The sequence below is a fragment of the Erinaceus europaeus genome, chromosome 2 (genome assembly GCF_950295315.1).
Source record: "Erinaceus europaeus chromosome 2, mEriEur2.1, whole genome shotgun sequence".
Lineage (NCBI taxonomy): Eukaryota > Metazoa > Chordata > Mammalia > Eulipotyphla > Erinaceidae > Erinaceus > Erinaceus europaeus.
In genome coordinates this window covers 48,044,161-48,070,712 of record NC_080163.1, presented here as the reverse complement: position 1 = coordinate 48,070,712, position 26,552 = coordinate 48,044,161, and the positions used below count along the sequence as shown (strand labels likewise).

Here is a 26,552-nt window from a genome sequence, read left to right as displayed (position 1 = left end):
AGAAAGATAAAGAGGAAAAGGGAAGAGAGCACTTGGCGCACTGTTAGTAAAGTTTCCCCCTTGTAGATGGGAACTGGGGGCTTGAACCCCAGTCCTTGCACATGATAACATGTGCATTCAACTGGGTGAATCACCCCTCAGTCCTGGTATTTGGAGTCTGTTAAATGAATGCTAGTGACTTTGGATGACTCTTCATCTCCTATCCCTGGGGCTCCCTGCGTTTAACACTCTAGAGGTCTGGTAGGGAGATATAAAGTGCCAAGGTTTAACATGCCCAACACTGGCCCAGAAAATGCAGCCCTCTATAATGTCTTTGTAGACTAACCTATCTTGGGCAAAGAGAAGCTCTGTGTTTGACTCTACTCTTCCTGTTGGAGTTTCCTCTCTGAGAAAGTGAGCACAACTTATTCCTCAGTAAATTAATAAGTGGAGAAGAATAATGAGTTCACAAGCATCACAAATCTACAGTCCCTCCTGCTCCTACCCCTCTGCCTCCCCAAGCACGTAAGAGACTGTGTGGGGAACAGGATTACTGGCACCACTTACCACACAAATGGAAATGTTCCTGAGCAAAGTATGTGCCAATCAAATATTTATAAATCAAACCACATCCTCAATGCACTAAGGGAGTTTGCTGGTAAAAGATCCTATTTTGTAGGCTTTTATAAAGGGCAGATTCCTTCAGTGAAATCCCTCTACTTCCTTGTGTTCTGGGGGTTCATACTTTCATGCTCAGATTTGAAATGACTCAGCATCTAAAGGTAAAGGCACTTTGCTCACCTAAGGTGAAGTCTACAGTTTTTCATGGTAGACAGAGCTAGTCCCTGCTACCAGAAGTCAAATGGGGTGGGGAAGCAGAAATGCTCTTTACAGAAGGACTTCTCACCTCGGTGGGATGTGATGACAAGGTACTTCCTGATCCTCTGACCCACAACAATTCTTAGCTAGTTATACTGAAAGAATTTTTCTAGATAAATGTTTTTGTTGTTTTAGATATTTTGTTGTTTTAGTTCATGGACTAAATTAACAGAAAATCCAGGTACCTTTTTAAGGTCCAAAGGAAGTAGACACTTGACATATTCTGTGATAAGTGTTGCATGCACACATGCACATGTATTATGTATATTATATATCCTATTACTTTCTAAGGATAGAGAGAAGAAAATGAAACAGAGTTATGAGCTTTCCAAGAGTAAATGTTGAGGCCCCAGCCATTCTAGCATCTTCCTGTCCTGATCTAGGATATTAGAAAGATGAAACACACACACGTGCGTGCGCGCGCGTGCGCGCACACACACACACACACACTCATTCTCCAAACCACTGGAATGTCTTTCCCGCAAACTGTTTTTCTCTTCTGTCTTTCTCTAATGTTTTACGGTGCCTGGCTTGTGGCTACATTTTAATTATAAATGGTGCTGACATAAAACAACCTCATGGAGTCCTGAATGGGGCTGACCTCACTTTGGGTAAACACGGCAAAGGACGGGAAGTCTCCATCCCAGAATAAACCAGGCACGTAATCTCTTTTAGGCTCTCTTTGGAGTGAGAGGTGGAAAGCAGGCTTAAAGATCTTGGATGTGCTGCAGACAGAAGTAGACTCTCCCTTGGCAGGAAGATATGGACACTTGTCCTGCCATGTATATCAGTTGCAATCTCATCTTTCAAGCATCCTAGAGCAGGACAGAAAGGTGCTAGGATGGCTGGGCCCTCAAAGTTCACTCTTGGCAAGCTGATAGCTCCTTTTCCTTCGTTCTATCCTTGGAAAGTAAGAGATCATGTGTTTGAGTCTGAATATACTACTACTAAGAAATAACTGGGGAGCTGGGCAGTGGCGCAGCAGGTTAAGTGCACATGGCAGAAAGCTCATGGACCAGCATCAGGATCCTTTGCTTTGGAGCTACTAATCTTCCAGCTTGCTGGTAGCAAGTCTTAAATTCTCATATGGGATGAAGAGGTGCACCAACTCATCTTTTCCTATGTGCTAATATGATAAGTAGCACTGGAAAAGGAAACTGAAGAGAGAAAACAAGACTATGGAGATCCCTCACCTTTGCCCTGCCAGTTCTCCCGACTTTCTGACTAGCCCCAGGAAGATTCAACGAATTTTCTTTAGCTATGTTAGGTCTAGATGGTAGCTTAGGTCAAGTCTGAGCTATGTCAAAGATCATCACAGGGCTCCCTAGGAATAAAAAATGGACACTTTGACCACCTCTGAGTGCTTGCCAATTGACTAACAGCCACCTACAAAAGAAAAAGAAAAAAAATCAATGGAGAATTCCACAAACACCAAGAACCCTACCAACCAGAGTTAACCAGTGTAACCAGATGGTTGTTCTTGCTTCCAGACTGAGTTTTTAAAGACATGAATTAGAATGAAGGGGTGGTCCCCTCCATATCCCTCCCCCAGTCTTAGCTCTTCTTATCCTCCCCAGAGTAGCCACTGGTATTAATGTATTCTGTACACACAGAACATTTTTATTTTACTCTGCTCCATATATATTCGTAAGTCATGCACACTGTTGTGTCTTTTTCACAGTTTTCCCCATCAAATGCTGACTATAAATATTCTTCTACAATTTAAATTTTTTAAATTGCACCTTATTTTCTGCTTTTCTCTAAAAGGAAAAATATATACATGGATAGTTTGTCACAGTTTCATTGCTGTTTAACTTTTAACTTAGCATTGCTATTGCTTTTAACTTCAAAATAAGTAAGGCTTTGGTTCTTGTGTATTTATATTTGTTGTTTTTATCACCATAGGCTTATCTATACCTCTAATAGCACAAAGCCCTCAAATGCAGAGACTTTGGCTGGAAGTGAGCACAGCTCCTGGCATACAGCACAGTCAGAGACCTGTAGGACTGAGTGTGCTGAGCATATGGCTTGCTGGCGAGTGGTCCTACACTACTAAAAGGAAGAAGAGCTGTTGCTGCTGCTGCTGCAGCTGAGGTTGTGAGGCCACCCTTTTCTCTCTCTGAGGCCCCCTTTCTCAATGCTCTCTGCTTCTCACTTTTCCGGCAGCAGCTGCTAGAGGATATAGGTTTGGAGAACTGGAATGAAGTCACACTAGGGAGTTGGACACCCAGTCAGTTACATGAGCAGCTCGGGTTGGGTGTTACTCCTTCCTGCCAGCCCTGCTTGCAGAAGGATATATGTTTAGGAAACTTAGCCAGAAAGAAATCCAGTGAAAATGAGCTATGAAACTTGGACATCCTGGAGGAATAATATTTACAGAGGAAACTCTTGAGACGGACTCTCACCAGTGCTACAACCCTGGACTGGGGCTTTGGGCCGAGGACTGAATTATGTGCCAAACAGCTCTGGCTCATGTTTACCTCCATGAGGGACTCCACAGACAGCAGATTCAACTCCACTTACCCCCAATAGAAATACAAATGAGGACTATGTAAGGCTTAGAACAGAAACAAACTAAAATATAAAGAGCTTTCAAAAATATTCCTGTGTAGGGCCTGGGTAGAGGCACTACCAGCAGAGTGCACTTGTTACCTACTATGTGCAAGAATCTGGGTTCAAGGCCCCAGTCCCTGCCTGTAGGGGAGAAGCTTCAAAAGCAGTGAAGGAGTGGTATATATGTTTCTCTTTCCTTCTCTCACCCCCTTCTATTTCTTCCTGTCTCTATAAAGAGAGAGAGAGAGAGAGAGAGAGAGAGAGAGAGAGAGCATGGATGCCTTGAGCAATGGATTCATTCTACAGGCACCAAGTCACACTGATAACGTGCTTAGGTTAATAAAAGTTCTTGGATGGGCCACAAAGATAGCTCATTTGGATAGTACATTTGCTTTGTCAAGTGCACAGCATAGGTTTGAGCCTGGCTCCTTTTGAGCTGAAGAAAGCTTTGGTGCTATGGTGTCTTTCTGCTTTTCTATTTCTGTGTTTCTAGCTGAAAAAGTTGCCCTAGAGTAGTGAAAGAAACCCCAGTGGACTCTAGAAGAAATAGCTGTACCTACCAATCAATTTTGTTATGAACTTATAACTGTTCTGAAAATTATAGTCTATTAAACTACAAAAAATAATAAGAATGAAAAAAATAAAATCTTGACCACTTCAAAAAAAAAAAGATCTGTCCTTTAGGATTTCTATAGCACCTTTAATGTACTTGGCTGAATATTTCCATGTAGCCATATTTCACTTTATTATATTATACTTTAAAGATAATTCTTTTTATCAAATTAAAGGCTTGATCCAATCTTATGTTGAACAAGTTTGTCAGCACCATTTTTTCTAGTAGCACATGCTCTTTTCCTATTTCTCTGTCAAATTTTGGTATTTCTCATAATAACTCAAACCTTTTCATCATTATTACACCAGTTATGGTGATCTTTCATGTTTATACTGTAGTTGTTTTGAAGTGGCACAAATTGCATTCAGAAAGAGTATCTGGGCTGATTTAGTTCATAAATGCATGTTCTCATTGCTCTATTAGCTAGCCAATCCCTGTGTTCCTCTGCCTCTCAATGGGCCTTCCTATCTCTTAAGACATATCAATTCTGAAAATAGGTCCGTTAGTAACTTTACAACAAACTCTTGGTGTTCAAGTGAGAGCCTTACTTTTCTCTCTTTAAATAAGATACTACAAATTATTAAGCTTAATACAAAGGCATATTAAAATTTGAGACAGGCCAAAAGTTAGGCATCTTATATCAGTTATCCAAGTTGTGAGTGTAAAGGAAAAGTTCTCTAGGAAAGTTAAAAGTGATACTCCAATGAACAAATGAATAAGAAAGTAAAATAGTCTTACTATTTATCAGCATGAAGAGCAGCTGAGCGATCTGGATAGAAGATCAAACCAGTCACAACATTCCCTTTTTAAGTCAAAGCCTGATCTGTAGCAAGGCCCTATCTTCTATTTTATAGTGGCTTAGAAAGGGGGAGGAATCTGCAGAAGAAAAGGTTAAAGCTAGCAGAGACTGGTTCCTGAGGTTTAAGAAGGCTTCTCCACAGTCTGAAAGTATAAGGCAAAGCCCCAAGTACTGATATAGAAGTTGCAGCAAGTTATTCATAAGGTCTGTCTAAGCTCACTGTTAATGATGGCTACACTAACCAACAGAGTTTTATTTCTTTTCTTTCCTTTTTTGCCACTGGGATGTTTAACACATATGATCCCACTATCCCATGTCAAATTTCTCATTCTTTTTATTTCAGATAGAAAAAGACAGGGGGAGCGGAGAGTCGGGCAGTAGTGCAGCAGATTAAATACACATGGCACGAAGTGCAAGGTCTGGTGTGAGGATCCCAGTTTGAGCCCCCAGCTCCCTACCTTCAGGGGGATCACTTCACAGGTGGTGAAGCAGGTCTGCAGGTGTCTATCTTTCTCTCCCACTCTCTGTCTTCCCTCCTCTCTCCATTCCTCTCTGTCCTATCCAACAATTATGACATCAATAACAACAACAACAGTAACTACAACAAAAATTAAAAAACACAGGCAACAATAAAGAAAATAAATAAATATTAAAGAGAGAGAGAGAGGTTGAGAGACAGGGGAGGAAAAAGTCCACAGCACTGCACTAGTATCTGTGAAGTTTCCCTCTCATGTTGCGCATGGTGCTCCCATGTAGTACTGGGGCTCAAAGTAGGGTTTTTGTGCCTGGTAAGGCACACATACTATTGGGTGAGCTAACCCTTGCACCCTAAACAGCAGATTTTCAATGCAGATGAAACATCTTCCGGTTGGTTGAAAATTTCATTCTGGATTTTCATAGCTAGAATGAAGAAGTCAATGCCTCATTTCAAAGCTTCAGAGAACAGGGGCTGATGCAGCTGGTGACCTTACTATCCCCCAAATCCTATGGCTCTTAATAATTATGCTTGGGCTGGGGAAATAGCATAGTGGTTATGCAAAAGGCTTTCATGCCTGAGGCTCACAGGTTCAACCCCTAGCACTACCATAAACCAGAGCTGAGCAGTGCTCTGGTAAAAAAAAAAAAAAAAAAAAAAAAGCAAAAACAAACAAACAGAAGAATTATGCTTATCTACTCTTTCTTTGCTCTGTAAGTAAAGCAATAAATCCTGGTTGACAGCACATCTGTTTACAGCATGGTTTATCTGAATTTTTAAAAAAATTTTAAAAATCTTCATTTATTTGATAAAGACAGCCAAAAATCGAGGTGGAAGGGAATGAAAGAGGAAGCAAAAGACAGAGAGACACCTGCAGCCCTGCTTCACCACTTCCAAAGCTTTCTCCATGTAGGTGGCGACTAGGGACTCCAATCCAGGTCCTTGTGTATTGCAACACATGCACTCAACCAGGTGCGCCACCGCCTGGTCCCTATCTGAATATTTTAAGCTCATTGTTGTGATTCACTGCTCAGGCAAAAAGATTCCTTTCAAAACATTACTATTCATAACCAATGTTCTTGTTCACCTAAGAGCTCTGGTGGAGGTGTCCAAGAAGATTAATATTTTCATGCCTGTTTACACAATACCCATTCTGTAGCCCATAGGTCAAGGAGTAAATTCTACTTTCAAGGATTATTATTTAAAAAATACAGTTTGAAAGGTTTTAGCTCCAGTTTATGGCTAGTCTTTTTTATGAGTCTGGGCAAAATAAATGGAAAACCCTTGGATTCATTATTCTAGATACAATTAAGAATGTTCACAAAACTAGTACAGACCCTAAGGAAAAAAAAAAAACATATAGAGTCCTTAACAAATAAAAATGGAAGTACTCTATTATCCAGCAACAGCATTCTTATACATGTCCAATGGACACAAAACACTAATTTTAAAGAACATGTGTACCCCTATGCTTATAGCTGCACTTTCACAATATCCAATATATGGACTTCTGGAGGCATGGCTATGAAGTGCATTCCTGATAAACTAGGGGGAAAAGATCACCTAAAAACTCATCAAAATACAACTAGGATCTTTTTAGAAACTCACTTAGCCACAGGTGAATACAGACACATGTGGTCCATGAGTGGAAAAGAGGTGAGGAAGAAATTCTGCTAACTTAAAAGCTGTACTTGGCTCTGAACTGGAAGTGAAGAAGCTGAGTACATCACCTGGGGTGGGATAATGCCAAGGCAAGCACTCTGGTTCCTCATCAGAGCTCATCTCTCCAAGACCACTGGCTATCAATCCAATGCCTGGCAGAATCTAGATTTAGCTACTGGACAATAGGGGACATGACTTAGGGTCCACCCCTAATCTGTCGTTTTCTGTTCTATCATCAAAACATTTTCCTTTCGGAGCCACTGTTATCTCTCTTCTGTTATTTCTCTTATCTCTGTCTTTTCAATCACAAGTGAGTGATTAAGTGAAAATTTTGCATATAGTTAAAAATCATTCAAGGCCTGTGGGGAAGATAAATCATAGCCAAATTACCCATGGGAGTATCAGCTACCTGTTTCACCCCAGGGACTGAGGTAAAGCCAAAAAACAACAATAACAACAACAAAAAAAACCTGTTAAAGTTTACAACTGGGAACTCTTAAGTAACTCACTTAGACCTAAGTCAATCCAGGCAAGTATAATCTCAGTGAGTTGAAAATAGGTAATGGGGGGTCCCTCAAGACTCAAGAAACTGTGCCCAGCATCTTGCTGTTTCAGTCATCTATTTCTCCTCAATTTGACTGCAAGAGACTTTACCTCTCATCTTCCAAAGGCAGTGGTGCCACCATTAGGATAACAGCTCCACCCACTCCTGAGACACACCAAAGATGGCTGACTTAAGGGGTTGAGGAACCAAAGACCAGAGGCTACCTCACACAATATCTGGACAGCAGCCCCCAGGATGCAAATTTCAAAAGTCACCAAATACAATGGTCAAACAGAAAGGAAACATAGCAGAAATGAACCAGGAGAGAAGCCCGGGGGTGAGATGGGGGGAGTACCAACAAGCCAGAAGCAAATAAGAATAAGGACACCATCCACACACTGATGAGCTAATCAGAGGAATGAGGAAGGTTTTTGAGAAAAAATATTATCAGAAATGGGTAAACAACAAATGAAACTCTGAAAGAAAACACAAACTATTTTGAGGTGATTAGAGAGCTTAATGCTGAAATAGCTGAGTTGAGAGTACAATTAGCTGAACAAACTGACACAGTAACTGAACATGGTAAAAAAATTGTTGAACTAGAGAAAACAGCTGAGGCAAGCAAGAGCAGAATAACTGAGGCAGAAAACAGAATTAGCAAGATCAAGCATGAATTAGAGAAAAGTAACAAGAGATCTAAAAAGGAGATTAAAAGACACTGAAAATTACAACAGAGGCATATAGGATGACCTCAAAAGAAATAATATACACATTATTGATTTGTCAGAGAGAGAAAGAGAGGTAGGAGAAGAAAGTATAATACAGGAGAAGAAAGTTTTTCCCCTCTAAACAATGGAAAGGACACAAAGATACAAAAAGGCCAGAGAGTCCCAAAAAGAATCAACCCAGACCTATAGACACAAGACATTGTAGTTAGAATGGACAGGAGTAAGGATAAAGAAAAGATTCTGAAGTCTGCAAGAGAAAAACAAAGAGTAACAGAGGAAAACCCATAACATCATCAACATATTTCTCCATGCAAACTATAAAAACGGGGGAAAAAATGACAAAATATATATTGAGTGCTCAATGAGAAAAACTTTCATTGAAGAATTTTGTATTCTGCTAGACTGTCATTCAGACTAGATGGAGGGATAAAAATCTTCTCAGACAAGCAACAGTTAAAAGAATCAACTATCACCAAACCTGCTCTTCAAGAAGTTATAAAAGTTCTCCTATAAACAATAACAACATCACCAAAAACATGTCATATATCAGAACACTCAGAAAAGTTTAGAATAATGGCACTGAAATAATTTATGTCCCATACATCAGACAAATGGCTAATAACCAAAATATACAAGAGCTTACCAAACATAGCAACAAAAAAAACCAAATCACCCCATCCAAATGGAGGGAGGATATAAGCAGCATATTTACCAAAGAAGAAATCCAAAAGGCTAACAGACATGAAAAAATGCTCCAAGACATTGATTGTTAGAGAAATGCAGATAAAGATAACAATGAGATGCTACTTCACCCTTGTGAGAATGTCAAACATGAGAAAGGACAATAACAAATTCTGGAGAGGTTGTGGGGGCAAAGGAACTCTTCTGCACTGCTGATGGGTTCCATGCAAATTGGTCCAACACCTGTGGAGAACAGTCCGGGGAACTTTCAAAAGGTTAGAAATAGATGACCCAGCAATCCCTTTCCTGGCGATGTAGCCTAAGGGTATGTATCCAAACACACCCACTCAAAAAGATATGTGTACACCTATCTTCATAGCAGCACAGTCTGTAATAGCCAAATCCTGGAAGCAACCCAGGTATCCAACAACAGATGAGTGACTGAGCACGTTGGTGGTATATATACACAATGGAATACTACTCAGCTATTAATAATAACAAATTCATGTTCTTCATCTCATCTTGGATGAAGCTTAAAGGAGTCATGTGAGGTGAGATAAACCAGAAGGAGAAGGATGAAGATGAGATGATCTGATTCATAGAAAGAAGCTGAGAAATAAGAACAGAAATAAGAAGAGAAGGGGGAAACACAGTGTAGTACTTGGACTGGGTTTAGTGTATTGCCCCCAATTAAAGGACTCTGAGGGTGTGGAATTTCATGTAAAAAAATAACCAAAATATGCAATTAACTTAAATACCTATCAACAGATTATTGGGTAAAAAAATTATGGAGTATATATTCAGTGGAATACTACTCTTTAATAAAAAAAAAGAGGAGGTCCTATTGTTAGGAACAAAATGACTAGAAATAAAAGTAATTATGTCATACACAAGGAAAATTAAAATATTTCAACTACTGGATTGTCTCACTCATATGTGGAGTAAAGCTAGCTAAAGTAAACAATTTTTTTAAAGTAGTAATCAAGTTGTCATTTAGACTTTTCAATTATCCATGGTGATTGTCATAGAGAAGGTGTGTGTGTGTATGTATATGTGTGTGTGTGTCATTTGAACTGTAGTGCCTAGTGCAGTGAGTTGTATGTACACATATGTAGGTATGAAACTACACCCTTGAAACCCTACCATTTTAAACTAATGAAAAAGAATATTCATTCATGGAAAGAGATAAAAATATGTCATTATTAGAAAGAGTTTAGAAAAAGCAGACTCTAACTTCTATGGATAATTTAAGGAATTTAACACTTTAGTACAGGAAGTAACTATAAATTGGGTGTGGCCATCAAAAGAATGAAAAGAAATAGGAAGAGAAACAGAACTAGAATTAAAAGTGGAACATGAAGATATGACTGAATTGCTGCAGTCTCATGATGAAATTTTAATGAAAGGGGATTTGCTTTCTATGGATGAACAAAGAAAGTGGTTTCTGGAAATGGTGAAGATGAAGATGCTGTGAATTTGCTGAAATGACAATCAATTATTTAGAATGTTAGGTATGTTTGGTTGATGGAGCAGCAGCAGAATGTGAAAGGACTGACTCCAATCTAAAATTCTACTAAGGTTAAAATGCTATCAAGCAGCACTTCACACTACAGAGAAATATTTTATGAAAGGAAGAGTCAAAAGATATGGACAATTTCACTGTTAGTCTCACTTTAAGATATTTTGTTCCTCCAGGGTTACTGCTGGGGCTTGGTGCCTGCACTATGAATCCACTGCTCCTGGAGGCCATTTTTTCCCTTTTATTGCCCTTGTTATTTATTGTTGTTATTATTATTGTTGTAATTTTTGTTGGATAGGACAGAGAGAAATGGAGAGAGAAGGGGAAGACAGAGTGGGAGAGAAAGATAGACACCTGCAGATCGGCTTCACCGCCTGTGAAGCGACCCCCCTGCAGGTGGGGAGATGGGGACTTGAACAGGGATCCTTAAACCAGTTCTTTCGCTTTGTGCCATGTGCATTTAACCCACTGCGCTACTGCCCCGCCCCCACTTTAAAGATATTTCTACCCCACCTTCAGTCACTGTCACCATGACTGGTCAGCACCCTCGATACTGAGGCAAGATCCTCCACCAGCAAGGATTATGTCTTGCTGAATGCTCCATGAGAATTAGGTTTTGTCTGTTTGTTTTTAGCAATAAAGTACTTTTATTAAGGTATAAACATTTTTAGACATATTGCTATTGCATATTTCACAGACCATGGCATAGTATAAGCATAATGTTACAAGGGCAATAAGTTCATGCAACTCTATTAAATCTGATTTACTGTAGTAATCTGAAATCAAACCTAAAATATCTCTAAGGTGTGCCTATATGTGAGCGGTGTGGTGGGGGGAAAGTTCCAGGCAAATACTATCATTTCATGGCTACAAATGAGATCCTGCATGACTATCTGCCATCTTGTATGTGTCTGTCCCTCAGCACAGTGAGGTTCAAGAAAGGGAATAAGGCTTGGTTTGAACCTGCCTTCCTCATAATTCGAATCCAAAATATTTTATGAGAGAGGAATAAGCAGAATACTTAGAATATTCAATCCTGGATTCTGGCAGCAGAAGCAACAACAATAATAACAGCAATAACAACAACAAACAATGGGGGAAAATGGCCTCCAAGAGTGGTGGATTCATAGTGTAGGCACCAAGCCCCAGCGATAATCCTGGAGACCATTAATTAATTAATTAATTAATTAATAATAAAGAAGAAAATACTTTATAAACTGTCTCCAAAACTTCTCCCAGTTTTATAATAAAGAGACTATGGTGGTCTGGGAGGTGGCACAGTGGATAGTGCATCAGACTCTCAAGTATGAGGTCCTGAGTTCAGTCCCCGGCAGCACATGTACCAGAGTGATGTCTGGTTCTTTCTCTCTCTCCTTCTATCTTTCTCATTAATAAATAAATAAAATCTAAAAAAAAGAGAGAGAGATATGGCTTAGAGATTAAATGGTCTAGCCAAGATCACCCAGATGGTTTGTGGGAAAGCCAAGGAATAATCTTTATAACTCTTAACCTGGGCCCATCTTACTTCACTCCACAGTGTTATTAGAATCATAATTCAAAGTGCAGTGCTTACTCATAGTAAGCCAGCAGAATCAGCTTTGCAAATATCATCCTACATCATTCATTCAGCAAAATATACTGGTGGTCTCTGGAAGAGAGGTCACTGTGTGAGGTGCTAGGGACTTAGGAGGGAGCAGGTCAGAGAGGATCCCTGCCCTTTCTGTCAAGTTCATATACTCCTTGGTAGGCAGAAATAAGTGAATAAACTCTAGATGAGAAGACTAATTTTATGTTTCCATGAAGGAAACAAACCAGGGGGTATAGAATGACAGAGATGTGATGACTTAAGATGGCACTGTGGGGCAGTAGACCAGGGTGTATGGATGTATGTATTGCACAGAGTATCATGGGGAGATTGGGTAGGAAAGGCCTCTCTGATTAGAAGGTGTTGCTAGAATGAAGACAAGAGGAGAAGGTTGAAATGTGTGAATATCAAGAGGGAGAAGGTGGCAGCCACAGGATAGTAAGCATGTGCAAAGCTCCTGTTGTGGGATTACCAAAAGTGGGTCATGTGGAAAGTGCCTAATGGGTAAAGCATTGACTGATGAGCATGTAGTGTGGTCTGAGGCTACAGAAGGAAGAACCCACCAGATCACCACAGAGACCTCTTCTCTCAAGACCACACTCTCAGAGCTAATTCAAGTCAGGAGGACCTGGGAAAGTAGATCACTAACTTCCAACTTCCTTCCTGTGCGTGGTGCTTCACTTACCACAGGAAACTAAGAGGAGGCCCTGAGTCCCTGCAGCAAAAGCTTCCAAGGACAAGAGAATTATATTTTCAATAAGGGTGATGTCAGTATGAAGCACCCTTGGGATGACTCAGATGATAAGGAGAACAGATGGAAATGAGAAAAAGTAGGCATATTAACAGGGAAGTGGTTAAATGACTGTGGTGTAACCACACCGTGGAACACAATTCAAATGGCAAAAACTTCAAGGTTAACTCTTTTTATGCTGATGTGAGATCTCTAGTTAGTTGATAAGAAAAGGTGTAGGACTGTATGCATGTACCTTACCATTTGTGTATAAAAATGCAGGTAACATAGCATTTATTCATATGTGCCTAATATCTAGCCAGAATATTACACATGAATTGTATATAGAAGGGGGTCACTTTCTCTCTGGAAGAAAGAGTAACTAACTATTCACTCTGTAGTGTATATAACTGTAGCCCCATCAGCTGCAAGCAGAAGGTGAAGATTTTTCACTATCTCTTCTCATATTGTCTCCAAGCTTAAAATATGTGAATGTATTTCCTAGTTAAAGAAATTAAATTGGGGCCAGGCAGTGGTGCACCTGGTTAAGCTCACACGCTACAGTGCACAAGGACCCAGTTTCAAGCTCCTGGTCCCCACCTGCAGGGGGAAAGCTCCATGAGTGGTGAAGCAGGGCTGCAGGTGTCTGTCTCTTCCTCTCTATCTCCACCTCCTCTCTCAATGTCTCTCTGTCTCTATTCAATAATAAATAAGTACTATTTTTTAAAAAATGGAAAAAAGAAAACTTAAAAAAAATTTTAAAAAGAAATTAAATTTAGGTGGCCATGTGGTGGTGCCCCTGGGCAATCACAAACATTACAGGGCACAAGGACTGGGGTTCAAGCCACTTGCAAGGAGAAAACTTCAGGACTGGTGAAATAGGGCTGCAGGTGTCTCTCTGTCTCTTTCCCTCTCTATCTCCCCCTCTCTTCTCAACTTCTGTCTCTAGTAAAAACAAGCAAACAAAGCAAACAAAAATTTAAAAATAGTAACAAAGGGTTGAGGCCTGCCAACTGGAGCCCTGTGATCCTTCCAGCTGCCCTACCTTCAGCGTCTTACAAAGCTGACCTTGCACTTTGCCCCAAAGAACAGCTGGGTGTTCACTGCTCCCTGCTTTGGATTTCACTTCAAAACACAGTGACTGTGATGGTCAGCTAGTCAAAGAAATTGGTCAAAATCAGGTGGACAAAGACATTTTCTTTTTTTAATTTTTTATTACCTTTATTTATTAATTGGACAGAGAAAGCCAGAAATTGAGGGAAGGGGGTAACAGTGAAGGAGACAGAGAGACACCTGCATTCCTGCTTCACCACTTGTGAAGTTTTCCCCCTGCAGGTGGGACCAGCGGGCTTGAACTCGATTTCTTGTACACTGTAATGTGTGCATTCAACCAAGTGTGCCACTGCCTAGCCCAGACAAAGACAGTTTCCAGCACAGTCCAGAATTAACTTGAATTCCAAATGTGAATTGCCATAGCACCTCTCTTCAGAGCCAAGCTATGGGCAATGAGCAAATGAATACTTATGAAATGAGTACTGGACTCCAGGTACCTCGCTGTGATCCTTGGGGGTATACATCAGAATAACTAGAGAGAGGGTGGTATGGAGTAGCATATATCTTTGTCTCCAAATGTGAGGTTTCTCAGCCGTGGCACCATTGACTCAATGCTGGATGATTCCTTGATGTGGAGAGCTGCTCTGTGTACTGGAGGATCTAGCAGATCCCTGGCCTCGGCCCACTAGATGCCAGCTGGGACAGCAAAAACTTGTCTCCCAGTGGGTCAAATGTTCCCTGCAGAACAAAATTGCCTATGAGTGAGATCCACTGTTACGATGCTTGAATTTCCAAATTCTGTCTCTTTCCTCTGAGAGGGTATCCATCTGCCTATACCCCAGCTGGGGTGCTACAGAAGTTGAAGGAATTGACTAACTTTCAATAGGAGCGAGTTCCCTAGTTTCGGATGTGCTAGTTAAATCCCAACTTCTTGGGAACGCCTTCTGTCTGGGAAAATAACAGTCTCAGATTTTTTAAAACGATGCATTGATGAGTATCTCCCATACTCAGCTCAAAGCTATAAAATGCAGCCTCACTCCAAAGTAGGTAAATGCCTAAAGCAGGATACACTCATACTACCCAGCTTGCAGCACTCAAGGTTGCTGGTTTGCTTAAGCTTAGTGAAGAAGATTCCAGGTTCTCCTGTGAATATTCTCCAGGTGACAGAGAAAGAGACCAAGTGAGCCCCAAGAAAGTACATGTGGGGGTCACCAGATAACAAACCAGGTGAGCGAATCCACCAGCATTTCTCAGTGGACAGCTTTCTTTGGAAGGAAAAGAAAAAGGAACTGTATTTCTATGTTTTGATTAATTTAAGCTCATCCTTGAGGACTCTGTGAAATGAGTGACCAGAATTTTCCATGGATAACTGTCCTGGCCACCAAGCCCTATCGGCAAAAACTTACTGTTTATTTACTTTTGCCCATGTTATTTTTATTTCAGTTCAGCTGCAGCTCAGTGCGGAAAGCGTGGGGGAGGTGTATATAAAGAGTACGGAGACTGGCCAGTACTTGGCCATGGACACCGACGGGCTTTTATACGGCTCAGTAAGTATGAGGCTGACATGCTTCCAGACACTGCCAAGGTTTGAGGTTTCCAGAAATCTTGTTACACTGAGTGATGCAAACTCTAAAGTAACAATTAGTCTCTGTTTGTTAGTTTTTCCAGTAGGATTCCCACCTTCTACCCTGCTTTATTTTAGGCACAAACATAAAAGAGTTTCTTGTGGTGAGCTCTCAAAATACTCAAAGGTATTACCACAAATATACAGAGGAGACATTGATTGAATTTTTGATAACCCAGGCTACATAATCCCACTTCATTATTTCATTCACTGCAACATTCATTCATTCATTCATTCATATTAATCACTTGCTATAGGTATGTGGCCTAATGCCTTCTAATTATAGAGACTAGGCTCTAGCAGATTATTTGTCACACAAAACTTTGAAAACAATTCTTTTTTTTTGCAAATGGGTCATCTAAGAGGATAAAAATTCAATAACTCAGTTCAACAAGCATCTACCAGATATCTCCTGTGTCTATGAACTAGTAGGTACCAAAAAGATGTGAAGATGACTGAGCCAAATTTCTGCCCTCAAGCAGTCTAAGATTTATTCGTCTCCGCTCTTATTAATACTTTATATAGGCTTGGATCAGTTGCTCTTTGCAAGAACAGAACAAAAATAGAGGCAATCCAACATTACTCCAATTGTTACCTCTGTTAAAAATATTTTACTAGAAAGACAGCTAAAGTCATGGCCTCTTGTTTTGACATTATTTTTAGATGTCCATGATTCTTTCTCTACTCTTAACAAGTGATTTAAAACATTAAGCCTTGGCTGTAATTTATAGTCCAAGTCAACCTCCTTCTTTCTCTTTTATGACAATGCTTACTAAAAACATTCACTAGGGGGCTTTTAGTCTGGTCTCCTGTAACTTATGTCAAACTACCAAGGAAACAGTGGGCACAAGAAATAATGTCTTGAAATTATATTCATAAAGTTCAGTATGCAGAGTTCAGTGTTTTCATACTGTCCACTTGAGGTGAGGAAATGAGAACCTCATAGTTATGGGCAGCCTCTAGTAAACTGTTGAAATATATAGGTCAACAATAACAAAACTGGAGTTAAACAATGATTACTACCTAGGAGGTATTTTCTTTTAAATGTGGTTTTTGAAACTGCTGACAAAAAAAGTAATCATTTAGTCTCAGAAAATTTAACTGAATAATTGAATTTCATGGCTTGGCCATTTGGGGAAGTCTTCACCCACACTGGGCCTAAATTGAAGGGAATACTGCAGAGGAACTGCTTCTTTCAGGGCTTCTGAATGCTCAGAGAGACAACATACAGAATCCACCTCAGTATGCCAGCACACTGGAGGGGCTTCATCAATGGCAGGTAGGAAACAGGTAGTTTATGAGTGCCTTCCTCTCAGTATTTCTTAAGTCACATGTTACAGTTTTATGGATATTCCTCTCTCTAGTCGATTTTGAATTTATAAACTCCTTTTCCTTTTTTTAAAAAATTTTTAGTATTTATTTATTCCCTTTTGTTGTTCTTATTGTTTTATTGTTGGAGTTATTATTGATGTTCTTGTTGTTAGATAGGACAGAGAGAAATGGAGAGAGGAAGGGAAGACAGAGAAGGGGAGAGAAAGATAGACACCTGCAGACCTGCTTCACCGCCTGTGAAGTGACTCCTCTGCAGGTGGGGAGCCGGGGGCTTGAACTGGGATCCTTACGCCAGTCCTTGCACTTTTAGCCACCTGCGCTTAACCCGCTACACTACCACCAGACTCCCCCTCCTTTTCCTTATAACCTCCTCTTACTTGTATAAAAATACTGAGGAAGGGGACAGATGGTGGTTCAACCAGTAGTGATCCCCACATGCAGGGTAGGGGAAGCTTCAAGAGCTGTAGAACAGTGCTTCAGGTTTCAGGTATCTGCTTCTCTATGTCTCTCCCTCTCCTCCCCATCTCTCTATGCCTCTATGTATAAAAAATAAATAAATAAATAAATAATAAAATCAGTGGCCATTGGTAGCTATGAAGTTATGTAGACACAGAGCCCCAGCAATAACCTTGGCATTCAAATAAATAAATATTAAAATGTTAAAATATTGACGAAGCTATTCTCCCAAATCTGATTCTCTTTTGACTTCAGGTACTCCGTTCTACTAACACAATTCTGGCTGATACTTTAACTCACTCAAAAATATTCAGAAGATCATCTTATTATGCTTAATAATTTTTTTATTTCACCACTGATAAAGAGCTCATGATTGTACCTCATGTTCTGACTCAATTTATGATATTAATCCATCTTGATTCTAACCTGTATGTGTATAAAAAAGACAAGTTTCTTTTCAAAATAAGTTTAAGAGACTATAAAACAAAATATGAATGCATTTATTTCTGGGGGGCAGTAAATGGCTGACTTTATAACTTGTAGATATCTTCCTGTATTTTCCAAACTTTCTATAGTTAGTACATGTCACGTATGCAATTGGGGAGAAAGTATGCTAAATATAAAATAGAAATCATTAAAACAATAGGAATGAATCAACTGTTAATCCCCATGTCCTTGGCACTGCACCAAGTGCACAAGTGATGACAAATCCTGGTTTAACAATGAATGAAATACCTCTTAGTTGGCTTGATGACTCAGTCTGTGACTCAGCCATTTTGTGTGTCAACTGCTAGTGTCATAGAGACATCAGATGAGAGATATAGTCATCCTTAGTTTCATCACAGATTACAGATCTGACACCTACTGAGGGGCAACATAGTGTGAGCCTTTCATACAGGCAAGCGGGCAACCCACACAGGTCCGATACTGCCTGCTACCCCCCACCTCCAACAATGTGGGTCAGGTACTAATGTCTGGACTTAGCTCTTCCAGGGGCAGCAGAGTTACTCAGTGACACACTGCATCTATATTCCATCCTGTTCTAAAGTGATCCGAAGTATCTCACCCAGCTGTCACTGCAATAGACTACAAATAAGATGCAGCATATTTTCTGCTACACTATTCCTTACTGATTCAAGAACTCTTCTTTTTTTTTCTTTCCTTTTAATTTTTACATTTATTTATTTATTTACCAGAGCACATCAGCTCTGGCTTAATGTGGTGCTGGAATTAAACTGACTTCAGAGATTCATGCATGAAGTCTTTTGCATTATACTATCTTCCTAGGCTCTCAAAGATAACTTTATTGAGAGCTTTCACAATATTAAGAGCCATATTAAATTCACAACCTACTATTTGTAAGGTTCTGTATGGGGGAGTAGATGCAAGGTTGACAAAACTCTATCTTTTCTCTCAATAAAGCTTACTGTCAAATGGACCAAACATGCCTACAAAGACAGAAAAAATGAACCACATGACTGGAAACCACTAGAAAGAGAATCACTCACTAATCACTGAGGGTGAGGAGATAACAGAGAGGTCACATAACTCAGAATTGGAGCAAATAAGAGCTCCAGTGGCGCAATCGGTTAGCGCGCAGTACTTATACAGAATTGGAGCAAATGGGGGCCGGATGGTGGCTCACCTGGTTGAGTGCCCCTGTTACATAACTGGAGAAAAATCTACATAAAACACATATATTTAATACATATGTTTTATATTAAAATACTTTTACACTATTTTAAAATCTTGACAAAAAGAAAGCTCAAGTAATTGGGATTTCTCCCACTGCCTAAGTGATGAACCACAAATTAAAAAACAGTGGTTGGTTGATAATTTTAAAGCAACAGCACTAGTTACTGTGTTGTAGCTATCTCTCTGAAGTAATACATTTATAGTGAGGTCACATTCCACTGCAGGGATATACGATCTTAACCAATCATCTGTTCATGAACATTCAGGAGGCTTCCAATTAGTCACCATTATTGCCGATACTTGAGAGACTACCAGTGAAAAGTTTTACACGTGCTCAACTATCTCCTAAAGATAAATCCCTAAGAAATAAGTCGTTGGGCCAAGGTAGTGAATATTTTAAGATTATGTATTTTTTTTTACATATAGCCAAATCATTCTCAGCAAGTTTCCATTCATTTAGCTCACCAACAGTGCATAAAAATGCCTATTCCCCTCCCCCATTCACACCAATACTAAAACTTGTAAATCTTTTTGTTCTTTGGAGATATTATAGCCAACCTATGTCAAATCCTTTTTGACTTGCAATTTTACTAGAGAGAGTTCATGTTTTTCTGAGTATATTGTACATTTTTATAAAAGCAGACAGAGTTCCCAATGTTGATAACAATACTATATCTATATAACATCATTTATGTTTGTGTAGTTTCACATAATGATACAGGGAAAGATGTTAATCTCCTGTTAACTGTTGTCTATAACATGATTTTTCTGAAGGGACAAATCTTTTTCATAGGTATCATCCTTTATAAGTAATAAAAAATAAAGCTATCTTCATAAAAAAATTCATTTAAGTCCCAAGACAACAGTCTTGTAAAACATTACCTCAATAAAAATAAAATTAAAAACTCATTCAACTCCAGCATATGTTTTATGGATAGGACACAATTTGTACAGGTACTTATGCTCATAATAATATTAAGAGAAAATCCTGACTTTGTTAGTGAAAATCATCATGATAAAGAGTGGTACTAGTAGGTTTTATTTATGTTTCAGTTGAAAAAGCCCTACTCCATCATTGCCTGGTTTGAACTTTTTAAGATGTATTTAATGCCTGTCTAGGTTACCTCAGAGGCAAGAGCTATCATTCTGTCCTTAAGGTGTGTACAGTGGTAGAGAGCTCCCCACCCAACCCTCTACCCATGCATAAAAGGAGACTCTAGAATCCTAAAGACAGCAAATGAAAAGAGAAAAAAAATAGGATAATAGCAATTACATATATAGCAAATACTCTTTATTGGGTCTTGTTCTAAACTCTTATTACCACCTTCAGCAACAGGTTCACTCATTTCCTTAAAAAAAGAAAGTGTGATAAAGAAATTCAGTAACTTGCCCATTGGCCACACAGCTATAAAGCAGAGGTACTCCATTTAAATTGCTCAGTAACAGTTTGATTCTCTTTTTGGCTTTATCTTTGTAGCAAACACCAAATGAGGAATGTCTGTTCCTTGAAAGGCTGGAAGAGAACCATTACAATACCTACACATCCAAGAAGCATGCCGAGAAGAACTGGTTTGTTGGCCTCAAGAAGAATGGAAGCTGCAAGCGTGGTCCTCGGACTCATTATGGCCAGAAAGCTATTTTGTTTCTCCCCCTGCCAGTTTCCTCTGATTAAAGAAATCTGTTCTGGGTGCTGACCACTCCAGAGGAGCCTGAAGGGGTCCTCACCCAGTTGACCCTAGATTGTTCCCTTGACCATTGGCTGTGCTGACCCCTGGCCCACAGAGCCTGAATTTGTAAGCAATGCGCTTCTTAATGCCCATTCACTTTTTTGCAGAACCCTTTACCTCAGCACAGTTTGAAACAAAGGGACCAAATCCTGTCTAGGGGACAAATGACTGATCAGTCCAGGTCAGGTTTGGATGTCCAGTTGCCTCTGGGTACCAACAAGATGAAGTTTTCGATGCAAAGGTGGGGGTAAAGGAAGTGAGGTAAGGGGTCTGCCAAAGTGGAGCATTAGTAACTGCACACAGTTCCTGCTACTGAGTAATCCCATCTGTGATTCCACCTCCCCCCCCCCACCCCATCCAGCATGATTCCCTTTTGTCCTTTCAATATCCACAAGAATTAGCAGAGACACTTATAATTAAGCAGAAGGAAAGCAGTGTTCCATGAGTAGAAATGGGGTGAAAAGACTTCCCTCTCAAGGACAAAAGGGATTGAAATGGTAAGGGGAAGCTGAACTTTGACGGACAGATTAGAAGGATCCCAACTCAAAATAAGTAAAGGATAGGAGACTCAGTCACAGGAAAACAAAATAAACTCACAAATTTGAGAGTCATTCCCCATGCCTTGATTACTCAAGGTTTTAGGGCAACAGGAAGCCCCTGGATGGTATCAGGTGGAAAGCATAAGAGGTGGATTCTTGAAAAAGGCAAGGCGTTTCAATATTGACAATTTCACTTGGGTCCAAGGAGTGGATGTGAGTAAAGCAAAAGAAAAGGAAACATGGACTTAGGGGATTCTTTGCTTTAAAGAGGATGATTCTAGAAGTGGGAAAGAAAAGAGATTGGGGTACCATGACTTTTGCTCAGTCATTAGACAGCAGAGAGCTCTTGGAGTCTTAGGGCAATGCTTGCAAGTCACAAAGAATCTTCTTTGAATGTAGATTCTGCTTCAGAGGGCCTGGGATGAACATTCTGCCTTTCTAACAGGTTCCCATATACTATAGATGCTGTTACCTTTCCCCACCATAGTTTAAGCAGCAAAGTCCTGAAGAATAACATCCAAATATAGGTGACTTAAACCCAACCCGCCCCAAACATGCTCTGGTCTTACCCTTAAAAAAATGCAGACCTTTTGAATCTGTGTGAGCATTCAGGCAGCACCTATACCAGTTCTGTTGTGCTAAGGATCACAGATTTAAAGTGCGATATATGGCCCAATGCCTATTTAGAAAACACACAAACACATACTTCAAAATATTAAACACTGACAAACAGGTTTCCCAAGAGAGTATTTGTGTTATGGTTATGTGATAAATGTTTCCTGCTTAAAGTAAACTTGACCCAAGGGGCTAGCAAATTAGAAACACCATTCATCTCTGGTACAGGGTACCATTGCCATGTAAAGACTTTGAATAAGCCATTTAAATTTACTGTGAGATTGTATGTTTTAATCATATTAAAAATATATAGCTCAAAGGAATTAAGCTGATTAGAATCCAGCCACTGAAAATGATAAAAGTAGGATATGACGTATAAGTTACTCATTGACCTAGTATATATTCTACTTTCACATTCTGTTTTGTTTTGTCTTCCACTGTGTTGTTATACATTTTCCTTTGAGATAGGGACTTTTAAGAATTTATATGGTAATTGTGGATGAAATTTGATAAGAGTATTATGATTTATAAGGAATTGAGAAAATTATTAACTAGAAATAACTCCTTGGTAATTGAACTGTCATATTTAGGATGGAAGAAAAACAACAAATTGTGAAAACTCAAAATGATAATTCATGTGCATTGGTGGTATAGTGGTGAGCATAGCTGCCTTCCATAGTGATAATGCAATTAAGGAACTGAACTAAGTGAAAACCATGGCTAATACTACTAGTCTGCATCTAGACAGCAAAGTGATCTCATAACTTTGTTATTGTAACTTGAATAAGACAATTTTTTTTATTTTAGTAAATCATTATAGACATGTTGGGGATAGAGCAATGTGATTTAACTTCTCTTTACTATGAAGACTTGGCCAGGAAGAAAGAAAGAAAGAAAGAAAGAAAGAAAGAAAGAAAGAAAGAAAGAAAGAAAGAAAAGTCCCAAGATATTACCAGTGGCAGATACTTTTTAGCTTCTAAAACAAATTCAAGTATTACAGCAGTCAAGGAAAATAAAACTTCATTACTAATAGATCAGACCTGTGGTATCAGGCACCCAAGACACTGAAGAAGAAACATCATTATGGCTCAAAACAACCCCATTCCAGTCATCATGGGTGCATTCATTCAATAAATCATTATGTACCTGTTTTGTACCAGGCACTGTACTGAGTTCTGTGGCCCCTGGGAACCTGTCTGCCTGGCTTGCTGCTATATTCCCTCCCAGGGCATCATATTTGTGATGAAAGATACTGTGGATTCAATCTGTATAGTCAAATGCCAAGAGAGATTTTGTTGGGTCCTTCTGAATAAATAGAAAGTGTCTGAAAGCCAGGTTTGGAAAGAATTAGAAAGCTTAAGCCTAAGATCAACTCCAACCAAAGTGTCAGAGGACATGGCAAGGTAAACCTAACACTTTGAACTGCCATTAAATCAGGAAGAGAGCCTGTCAGATCTTGTAAGAAGAGGAGGCTGGCAGTTTCCCACTCTGTTTTGAGCATGCTCTCTAGTTTCTTAATGGTGAAACATTTCAATTGTTTTCTCTCTCTCCCTTAAGTCTTTTAGCTATAAACAGTTATGTGCCTGTTGTATGGATTTACTTCTAGGCTAGCTGGTTATGAGCTACCTTATATTCTCTACAAAGTATCAAGAACGTACATGATTTTGATTATTTTCAGTGTGGTAGTGGAGTAAGTGGTGATGTTTCCGTGGAAGGGATGATAATTAAGGTCACCTATGACCAACAGTGTATAGTTAAAAAGCTGACAAAAGCATAATCTATTAGTGAAGATCAAGTCCTTTGCATTTTGTGAGAGGCTATAGAGCCCACATCTTCAGCCTTGTAGAAGAAATATATTGGCAGATTAACCCAGATCATAAGGCTGTAATAAATGAAGATGCCTGTCATTTGACATCACTCTCTCTTTTGCACCTTACAAGTATTAATAAATATTATACTAATAGGTAACAATGTCTCTGACTTGCTATTCTCATGGGGTGTCATCATGGTGTAATATTTTTCTACAGAAGGACATCTCTCAGCATCTGATGGTTGGTTGTCTTTTTGTTTTCTTATCTCATCTCCAGGTAGAAAACATTAAAGGCATTAAAAAAAAAACACAGCAGTACAATGTCCAATTGTCTAGTTATAGCTCAAGCAATCTCTCCTTTTTACTTTTAAAGTTGCCTAAAGTAATAGTTTTCTCCCTTTGGGGATCTCTACCCATGGTAAGAAGTATATTTTTCTTTTTTTAAGTTTAATTTTTAATTCTCTTTATTTATTGGATAGAGGCATCCAGAAATCGAGAGGGAAGGGGGAGACAGAGAAGGAGAGAGACTGACACGTGAAGCCTTGTTTCACCGCTCACAAAACTTTCCCCCTGCAGGAGGGGACAAGGGGCTTGAATCTAGGTCCTTGTGCATTGTAACATGTGCGCTCAACCAGGTGTGCCACCGTAGAGTATCACCCTCAGACCTCCCATATGCAAGTCCCACACATTATCACTGCTCTCTCTGACTTGGAAGTACTCATTCCTAAAAGAAGACTGAGACAGAAAAAGTGTAGAAACCTAGAGCTCATGAATACTCTCCCTAGCCCTCATCACTTTCTGGAAATTACCTTTCTGTCAAGAGCTTAGGAGGCGAGAGTCAGTTCATGTGGTGGGGCAAGCATCTCACCATGTACAAAGCCTTCAGTTAGAGCTCCAGTTTCATTAGGAAAGCTGTGGCATGGAGGGAAGCTCTGCTCCATAGTAGATTAACTGGTGCTGTAATCTCTTTCCCCAGTCTTTTTCTTTCTCTCTATATATTCGAAACAAAAAGAATGAAGGAGAAGATCTGAGAGAAGTGGGGAGTCAGAGTATCTGAGAGTTGGCCTCTTATGCATGAACTGGACCGCAAACAAAAATTAATTTCAATGAATTCACATTTATCTGAGTAATGATCTATGGGCCATGGGTCAGACTGAAGAAGGCAGTACTGCCTTTGGCTGTGCTTTCACAGATCAATGAAAAATACTTTTAAGAGCAATAGTGCAATGTAGGAATCCTTATACCCAACCAAGTGTGGAACTTGCATAGTCTCCATTTCAAAATTACTCAGGATGATGTGTTTGACAGCCATTAAAACTAAAAGGAGAGGGTTGGCAGTAGTAGTGCAGTGGGTTAAGCACACATGGCACAAAGTGCAAGGACAGGCTTACGGATCCCGGTTCGAGCCCCCGGCTCTCCACCTGCAGGGGAGTTGCTTCACAGGCAGTGAAGCAGGTCTGCAGGTGTCTCTCTCCCCCCTCTCTGTCTTGCCCTTCCCTCTAGATTTCTCTCTGCCCTATCCAACAATGACAACATCAATAACAACAATAATAATAACCACCACAACAATAAAACAACAAGGGCAACAAAAGGGAAAAAATAGCCTCCAGGAGCAGTGGACTTGTGGTACAAGCACTGAGCCCCAGCAATAACCCTGGAGGGAAAAAAAACCTGAAAGGATAGCTTTTTTTGGAGTCAAAGCCTTATCTTTGGGAGATGCCTCCACAGCCGGGACAGGTCATATACCCTCTCCTTTATTCTCTTGCAACTAATAAAGCTTGAGACTTTAGGGCCAGTCAGGCACTTTGAAACCCCATCTAGTAATCTCTCAAGTTATGAGGGCTTTGTACTTGATAACTGTTAGGATCTTCCTGTAACACTGTACATACCCAAAAGTTAACATACTAACCATAACATACTAGTCTGTGAGCTTTTCACCTCAGTCATAAAGTAGAAAAGAGAAAACTTATCACCACTGCCAAGACCAAGAAGGGAGGGTTTACTTTATAAAATGCACATAATAAGAGCCTAGAACTGGGGTCTTTTCATGGGTTTGAGAGTGTTTCTGATTTGGGGCAGAGATTATTTCCCAAATTGCCCCTTTCCCTTTTAGGTTTTCCCCATCACATAGGCTAAATTTACACATCCAGCAGCTAAACATCAATTTTATTACACAAACAAACGAAACCTCACTATGTAGTTGGTATGATTTTCTATCAGCCTGAATGAAGGGGTTGGAACTGTGCTCAATTGTGGGATTTGGTTCACTTGACTACAGTGTTTGGGGTTGAAGACGTAGATGGGCAATTTGTGCAAATTGTCACAAAACACACTTCTCAGTAATTTCCACATTTCGAGTTTTCCTACCATAGGAAATAAATGGTTCACTCTGGTCCAAAGATACAGAAAACCAAGGTATTGGATTATTTTACTGATGTGTCTTAGCCCAAATATTTCCCTCCAAAATGTTATGGAAATGTTATTATACACTAATTTATTTTGAGAGAATTGGGAAACAAGGGCTATTCATTGGTTGGGGAGGCAATTGTGCTAAGAGGTCAGTAATTTCCTATGAAGTGAAATATCAAGTGAGATAAACTAAAAAGAGAAAGACAAATACTGCATAATCTCACTTATAGGTGGAATTTAAGAGACAACAGAAAAGGAAAACACAAAGTGGAACTTGGACTCAGTGTGGTGTATGACACAAAAGCAAAGGACTCTGGGAAAGTAGAGGAAGGGAGAGAGGGGAGAAGGAGTTGAGGTCCCTGTGTAAGACAGTGAAAAAGAAATTAAGGTGGGGGTGAGAGTGTTTCTGCAGACCCATCATGGGGTGATAAGAAATTGTGCCCATATATCAACAGTTGTACTGTAAACCACTGGCCACTCCCCACCACCACCACCCAATATAAGAATTAAAAAGACTAAAAGGAATTGACGGTAACGCAGTGGGT

The 26,552-nt window shown here is 39.7% G+C and overlaps 1 protein-coding gene and 1 pseudogene across 6 annotated transcripts in view; both read left to right on the top strand.

The window, feature by feature from the left end:
- Positions 1 to 23,759, top strand: part of FGF1 (fibroblast growth factor 1) — a 141,849-nt gene extending 118,090 nt beyond the window's left edge. For 5 of the 6 annotated variants that reach the window (XM_060180208.1, XM_060180207.1, XM_016186376.2 and 2 more), the window contains 2 exons: positions 15,244 to 15,347; positions 20,385 to 23,759. In XM_060180208.1, the coding sequence (XP_060036191.1) occupies positions 15,244 to 15,347; positions 20,385 to 20,579 (299 nt within the window). In that variant the 3' untranslated portion in view covers positions 20,580 to 23,759. The remainder of the gene's footprint in view (positions 1 to 15,243; positions 15,348 to 20,384) is intronic. The other variant, XM_060180210.1, reaches the window with a different exon arrangement.
- LOC103109888 (glyceraldehyde-3-phosphate dehydrogenase-like) overlaps positions 23,184 to 26,552 on the top strand; it is a 114,390-nt pseudogene continuing 111,021 nt past the window's right edge.